Here is an 8,070-nt window from a genome sequence, read left to right as displayed (position 1 = left end):
TGTTTTACAATCGAATATTATTTGAGATTAAATTAGTGAAATGAAAGCATGTTAGATCAGAAATTCGACATGCCGCGCAATGTCAAAAACAAAAACTTTAGTAAAAATGAACATAATGAATTGAAAATTGGGCGAAAAAGTACTTTTGAATGAAAAAAATTCAAGTAAAACATACACTGATATTTGATAATAGTTCTATTTTTCATTCAGAAAATGTTTTGGCTATTACAAACTTAATAAATCCTAAGCGGCTTTGGAAGTAAATGAAATTAACAAAATCGATGAGAAATGCGTTTTATGAATAAGTAGTTAAACAACATTCAAAATATTTGAACAAGTTTGATGACAATAAGTGGAGAAAAAAAAAACCCAACGATATAAATGGACGTCAAAATGTTTAACGACACATTTCGGTAAGACGGACGTTAAACAATAAGTAATACAAGACAAGTTTGGAGCCGACAGATCGTTTGTACTTAAAAAATATTATAAAACAAAACAAAACTAGAAATATATATTGAATGTACATGCTTGGTACATGTTTAAAGATATTAATTTTTCTAAGACATTTTCGGAAATAAAACGTAAATGTTATCGTAAACGATGTGGAGGGTTTAGGAACAACGTAAAACTCGGAATTTTCAACGCCGCCTGACAAAACTTGTTTTTACTAATTATACATTTTCTAGAGAAAAAAATAAAGTACAGATTTGAACTTTTCAGCATTGTTTGCCAAAGGGTCATTGAAGAAAACATAGAAGTCTAATGAAATTGCAGTGAACAGATAATAAATTATGTGTCTTGTCTACATTGTTTTGGGACAACCCTCGTATGCAATGTAGTACGTGTCAAAGTAAAACAGCAACCATTTTTGTTAGTTATCTGTAAGCGGATCAGAGTTCTGTTCATGGAAATGAGTTTACTCTTGTTCGAGAAGCCTGTACATAAAGACGATTCTAGTGTCTAATGCCTAAGAAAAGGGTCTTCTTGTTCTATCGTGATTTATAGATAAATACGAATATCAATATGACAGTAAACCGAGCTTTCTTTTGTATAAACGTTTCCATTCTTTACAAGGCAATCGTTATTGAAGCCTATTAATTTTCTTTTTCCTCAGAAAATTTTGCATAAAATTTAAGAGATGTGCAAATTGCTGGGATTTTGATTTATGATAGTTTTTGTTAAATTCCAGCTGTAGAACTTATTTATTTTTTGGCAATATGGTGCCTATATGGTAGCTCCAGTGTACAAATAACTCTTTCTCTGTTCATATTGCTAGGATTTTAATTTTTAATAATTTATGAATTAACAATATCAGCTGTTGAGTTAAGTCATATTTTGGCTATAATTTAAAATTGACTTTACATTTTTATGTACGGTAATTTGCAGAATGTAAGTTGGTGGAACAGTTTCATTACAGATTTTCTGAACAAGATGTTTTCTTGCGCCGAGTTTGTAAGCGTTTGACCTGTAAAGTTAGCTTTTGTAGCCATCTCTTTCACATAAGAAGCAAGATTTTTTGTCCAATTTCAAATTTAAAAATCATCGCTATGGGGGTCATCTACAAAGATGGTTGATGGTTCTTTTTGATAGCTAAAAGGGGTCTTTAAATGGCAAATAGCCCAGAGGTATTTTTACTGCATATAGTTTGTAAAGATCAATTGGATCTCTTGCATTCCCAATTTGTGGGTGTCTACAGTATTATCCCCTGTTTTTGTTTTTGTCGTCTTTCGTTATATAAGAGGATTTCTGTGCAACTGATTTTTGTTTTAAATCTAATTTGATGTTCATCCTAAATTGTAAGGTTCATTCACTCCTCTTAAATTTAAAAAAAAACGATTCTTGTTCAACCAGAGTGTGTACAACAGTGCTTCAGGTGTTTCGCTGCCAAGGATTTTATTTTCGTACAATATGTTAATATCTTCGTCTGTTATAGCGTCCGTTTACACTTGTCGGGGTCTGATAGGAATCGGTAAGAGGTCATCTTAACATGACTTCTACATCTACATACCATCTAAATATACCACCAACTTATCACATACGGGCCTTTATCTGTTTTATGAGAGATGTAACTCTTCAATACTCCGCATTTGGAGGTTACATAGAAAACAGGCATGGATTTATTTGTCTGTCAAATTTCGACGAGTTCAAAATGATTGTCAAAAGCCCTGATTGGTCAGGAGTTAAGGTCGTGTGAAGATAACCTCCTATAAATACCTCTCTAATCTGTCAGAAGGGGGTGGTTTTACTAAGTCTGATTGACAATCCTTTCCTGACTTAAAGCTGTAACGGAAGAACTCCTCGTTGCTTGCAACGAGCTCAGCACTAGTTTGTTTACATTTAGTGACCACAGTTCTTAATACATGATATGCCTTAATGTATCTTCCGTTCATGCATATTCCCCAAACTTACAACAATCAATCGATTTCCCGCCACATATTGTTTAATGTAAAAGGATAAAGTGCAATAGTAAGTTGTAAGCATAAAAGTCATGGTCGCCTTCTAACATCTTAAATTAGCTGGTTGCGACAATACTTTGACCTCGCGGCTTTTATTCTTAGTCACCGGTATCCGGCCATATTGTTAACAAGCAGCACTTATTTCTCGTGTTAAAAAAATATGCCATGTCAACCAGTCATCTGACGTATACTGATACACCGTGCACCCAATTAATTATATCTTTTTATCGGTAAACACGTTGGATCTAAACCATGCGGATGTGCATTGTATTGTATCAAATCACATTCATTCAATTGACAGTCTATAGAATTTCGAACGCATACTAGTTAAAAGAAGCGAACGGATAGCGTAATGGATGAGCGAGTCTAAAGAATCCAGATTCGAAACCCGTTATAGACGTTGAATTTCATTCTCTTTTATCAAAATTCGACTTAACAAGTTTAAGTGGAAATTACTTATATCCTCGTTTTAAAAATGTTCCTCTTTCTTGGCTCTCTCTTAACTAAATGACAATGGGGTTTATAAAAAAACTGATATATAATGTTATGCATGTAACAACAATAAGCTTACCATTATCGAAATAAAAAAAGATTTTCGTTTATAAACTGTAGCTTTATTAGAGTACTCTAGTGTATAAGCATTCGAGGTAAATATACAAAAGAAAACTTTTTTTAATATTGTTAAAATGACAATTAAAAAGTAACTGACATAAAAAACCTTAAACACATGTGATTTTTCGCACAACTACACACAATAATACATTACGGTTTTCAAAATACGTAATTAAACTCCATCAATATTCTTCTTTCACGAGTTTAAGTTAAAATGAATGTTATATAAATTGCTAAAAATAAAAACATATATATATTCTGCAATATTGTTAAGTCTATAAAATGTCTAGCTGCAGGTATGTAGCTCGCAGTCTAGAAAATGGATGGACAACTATGGAGCTAATATGCCGTACGTGTTAAAATGTTGTAGTTTACGTGTGGAAATTAGCTTAATCAGTCAAATATTAGCGCAATTTTAATTGCGTTGTAAATTGCAACTTTTTAACTACAAACAAAACCTGAGTTTATAACCTTTATTAGAAATTTTGCAGACATTGAGCTACATACCGTCGGCTTTAAAATTGGCAGACCCACTATTAAACTTTAAAATATCTCCTACTTTTTATAGAACGTAAACGATTTTATTTGATGACGGAAATCATAATAACCAGAGCGAAGTGACGTCAGATGGTTAAGGAAAAATTAGTTCACCAACCTATTCCACCTGAGGACATGATTTAGGATTGCTTATGCGACGATCTGTGCCATTATTAAAACATTTTCTTAATCGGGATAGAAATCTTAAAACAGGGGGTGAAAACATGAAATATATCAACGGATTCAAACTATTAAGAAGCAATGAAACAAAAAACATTTTATTAACTAAGTCTAAGCTACTATCTAGAAGTGAACCGTTAAACAATGCATAGTTAATGGTGTAAATAAAAGGATATATTGTACTAAGGAGATAAATCACAATGATAATCCAAAACATTAACGACATCAAATTGGCTATTCTGGCTCGTCGAACAGAAGCTGTTTGGTTATACAGGTAATATAGCTTTCGAACATTAAAAACAATTACAATAATAAATGGTAATCCAGAGACATACAAAGCAAATCCAACCTCAGCTAAAACTGCTGTTTCGATAGATACCATGTCAATTAAAGAAAGGTTTATATTTATTCCGTATCCGATGAAAACGACAATAGAGCCTATCCAAACGGCAAAAGACATTAACAGAATTTTTTTACATTTCAGTATCAAACTGTGCAGAGGATTTGTTATGAAAACAAAACGTACATGTGATACTAACACCATATGGAAAAATGCCGAGTGAATGAATAAAAAGGTAAATATCCCATATATAAATACTGTGGTTTCATTAATGTTCGTGGGTATCAATTTTCGTGGATTTTCTGAAAAGCACAGTTTCAAGGATACATAATTTCGTGGCCATCTAATCAATACAAAATGTTAGTTGAAATTGAACTTCAATGAACTTTTAATTTCGTGGATCAACTTAACAACGAAATCCACGAAAATTGGTATTCAACGAATATTGATGAAACCACAGTATACGTGTGAATAGTCCTTGAATAGAGATTTGACAAATATTTGAACATATCGCGTCATAGAGGCGAGTACGTCAGACACTGCTAGCCATCCAATCAGGACGTATGTTGGAGTGTGCAGCCGTTTGGATACAGCAACAAAACAGACGGTGATAGAATTTCCAATTAATCCAATGCAGAACAAAACGGATGCAGCAATCACAGCATACGTATTCGCCATTGTACTGCGTGTTTTACCGATACACGGGTTTTTCTAAAATGAATATCAAACTGTTCCTGCAATACTGCTATTATTGGTATATAAGTTGCCTATGTCGTCTGTAAATAAGAATCGAAGAATAACTAGACAACATTGAGATGATGACTATCTCAAAGGGCCCGCTTAAATAATGAACGAAAGGGTGAAAAGCATTTAAGAGAACTTTGCTTTGACCTTGACCTGTAACTTACACATTTTCCAGCTGGCATAACACTTTTAATTCAATCAATCTCGTAACCCCTGACATGCAGGCATTTTTGTTCAACTTGAGCAAGATAAGGCAAGTTGGAAATAATCTACGATCTAAAACTGATTATCAAGAGATCTGCTAAGACTTTCACGTTGACTTTGTTCAAATTATAAAGTCAATGCACACCATTAACCCAAAAGCTCTTTTAGTGTGTAGTAGGAGCCAATCGGGGCCAAGTGGAGAGTATATTCATGTACATGTATTTGCTCTGAAAAAATTCTGCGTGATCAAATAAGACCTTGACCTTGACATACAAACCTTATTCCAGGCTATTGCACACCCTTGATCGTAGGCACACTGTGAGTGAGGAATGAGCCAGATTGGACCAACTGGAGAAAAGATATACACCTTACAAGGATTGTTCATATAATTCTGCTATGACATTCACATTTGGCCTTGAAACTTGGTTCAAGGTCACTGCACGCCCTTTAATTAAAGCTCTGTTTATGTGAAGTATGAGCCAAATAGGGCTAAGTGGAGAGTATATTTATGCTCTGAAGAAAAGAGTTTTTGCCTGACCAATTATGACATTGACCCTTAACCTACGAACTTTATTTATAATCACTGCAACTCCTTTGACCATAGGCACTCAGTGAGTGAAGTTTGAGCCAGATTGGACCAAGGAGAGAGAAGATATGCTCCGGATAAGGATTTTTCATATACTTCTGCTAAGACCTTCAGCTTTGACCTAGATACATGGTTTAAGGTCATAGCACACCCTTTCGCCAAAGGCAGTTTTGGTGACTCAGGATGAATGACCATCTTTACGTTCCCCTTAATAATAGCTTAAAGGTAGCTTTATGACGATCTTAAAGCCACCTTTATGCTCTATATGCTGCTTAAAGTGGCTTAAGAAAGCGTAAAGATGGCTTAAAGATGTTTAAAGGCAGCTTAAAGACTATCTTTAAGCGACCTTGAAGGACAACTTATTGGTCTTTAATGTCCAAACCTCTTTAAGCTACCATTAAGCCACCTTTAAGCCATTTAACAAAAAAATCAGTCTTTATTTAATGATCTGCTTCATTTACAAACAAAATGTATTAACTTTATGAAAATTTAATCAATTGTGATTAATTGACAAATATATTTAACCTTGATGCGAAGTATTTATTAAAAAAAACCATAGCCGTGCGTCTGGAATAAGACACACCTATTGTGTATATCGTGTATATTTTGTGTTAGTTCCAGGGTTTTTCTGAGGTTTGACATGCAATAGACATACGTCGGCTTCTGTATCCAATACAAATACGATGTAGAAAAGCCGGTTAACTCTCCGGTCACGTTCCCGCACGTAATAAGTTTTATAATATTGATTATTATACATTTACAACGTATATAGAATAAAAAATTAAGTTATATATGTTTAAATGTTTACACATGTAATTTTATACATGATTTTTAAACTATCAATTCTTTAACAGACAATATAAACAATTACTGCTATCGTATTTAATGCATGTGACGATTCCAAATAATGTATACATGGACTGCATATGATGTATACTGGGCCTGGCATGTTACATATTCTATTACCTATTATAAATATTTAATAATAACCCCCCCCCCCCCTTCGCATTTATCCCCCCCCCCCTATTACTGTAATTTGTCAGTCTGTAGATTTTACTCTTACATAGATGTATCTTTGATTTTTGGACGTAATATTTTTAAAACTCAAGATAAGTAAATAATATTTGACAATGAATTAAAAATGTAAATAAGACGTTAATTAAATAGACTTATCGTATACACGTACATACTTAGATTTCAACAACTTTCGGAATCCTGACGTGCACCTGGGCAAAAGACACACATGTTGTGTACATATCTTTTATATTCTGTGTTAGTTCCAGGGGTTTTCTCAAGTTGAAAAAACAATATACTTTCATTAGATATACACAAACTAATAAAACCATGTCTATACAAAGCAGCAATATCCCGCCCAAAATCACAAAGGCAGTTGAGAGTCTTTTCATCTTTAACATGTATCTAGCAGATCTAGAAATAATTAAAATTGAAAAAAAGGAATAACAATCTTAAACTGACTATTAAAGTAGATAATGCATTATTCATTCAAATTTTGTTTTGTTTAATAACTGGATAAGCTTGAAAAAGAAAAGAACTAAACCCATTCGGCATTGTCGTATTTAGTTTGTGTGAATGTGTTTTCTATTACGAAAACAGATTCTAAATAAAAACGAATTGATGTAGATTTGTATTAATAAAATGTGATTCCAGTTCAATGAACACAATGAATTTAACAGGATGTGCCAACATTCAAGCAATGATGGATTTCGACTAAGTATTATTTAGTCAAATTTTGAAAGTCAATTAATAATGAGGGAGAGAGAGAAAGAGAGAGTTCACCAGATTAGTTTATAATGGGAAACACATATACTTTAATTTAAACTCATGCTCAGTTTAAAGACAGGCAACCGCGCTCGCCGCTACTATAATTTTGAAACAAAAACAACATTTTATAACGACGAGCTGTGTTCATTGGAGCGGTGTTGGTATTGATGATCTGTGTTCAAGGACACGACAAAAGTGTTTACACAAGCAAAACTTGAGTGTAGATACCTGTTTTTGCATGCATTGTCAATCAAAACTGTCTGGAACACCCACCCCCCAACCCTTAAAAACAATATCATTCTTCGGATCATATACCGAAGACACTCTAGCTAAATTCTACAGTGCCAAGCAAAAGAATACAGAGGATTGTGCAACTTGAAGTATTAGGCTTAAAGCCCTCCTAAACAGAGCGATCACCAGTGGTTAGGTTAGTGCGATTGAAGCAAAACAGATGTTCCATACTGTAACGTGCAAGGAACGTAAAAATCTTAAAAATAGCATAAAACAACTTTCCCCAAATCTAAATATAGCGACATTTACAAAAGACAGAAGTCAAAACAATTAAATTTTACATATTTAATAGATTACATATAAAACAAAATAAACAAACGATAAAAAGAATACAG

At 33.4% G+C, this 8,070-nt stretch overlaps 1 protein-coding gene across 1 annotated transcript; it reads right to left on the bottom strand.

Moving 5' to 3' along the window:
- Positions 1-3,596: 3,596 nt before the first annotated feature.
- Positions 3,597-4,824, bottom strand: LOC128170912 (olfactory receptor 52B6-like). The gene is made up of 2 exons (XM_052836664.1): positions 4,587-4,824; positions 3,597-4,385 (listed from the first exon to the last, which is right to left on the bottom strand). Exons 1-2 carry the CDS (start codon positions 4,804-4,806, stop codon positions 3,727-3,729), a joined length of 879 nt encoding a protein of 292 aa, XP_052692624.1. The 5' UTR covers positions 4,807-4,824; the 3' UTR covers positions 3,597-3,726.
- Positions 4,825-8,070: the final 3,246 nt, after the last annotated feature.

The sequence above is a fragment of the Crassostrea angulata genome, chromosome 2 (genome assembly GCF_025612915.1).
Source record: "Crassostrea angulata isolate pt1a10 chromosome 2, ASM2561291v2, whole genome shotgun sequence".
NCBI lineage: Eukaryota > Metazoa > Mollusca > Bivalvia > Ostreida > Ostreidae > Magallana > Magallana angulata.
Note: the sequence above shows the minus strand (reverse complement) of the source record. Positions and strands in the feature narration are given on the sequence as shown.

Excerpts from the sequence above, each read along its gene's own strand:
- LOC128170912 (XM_052836664.1), bottom strand. The coding sequence starts at position 4,806 with ATGGCGAATACGTATGCTGTGATTGCTGCATCCGTTTTGTTCTGCATT. Across the intron at positions 4,386-4,586 it reads GGACTATTCACACGTATACT|TATTTATATATGGGATATTT; the intron begins GTGGTTTCATCA and ends ATGAAACCACAG.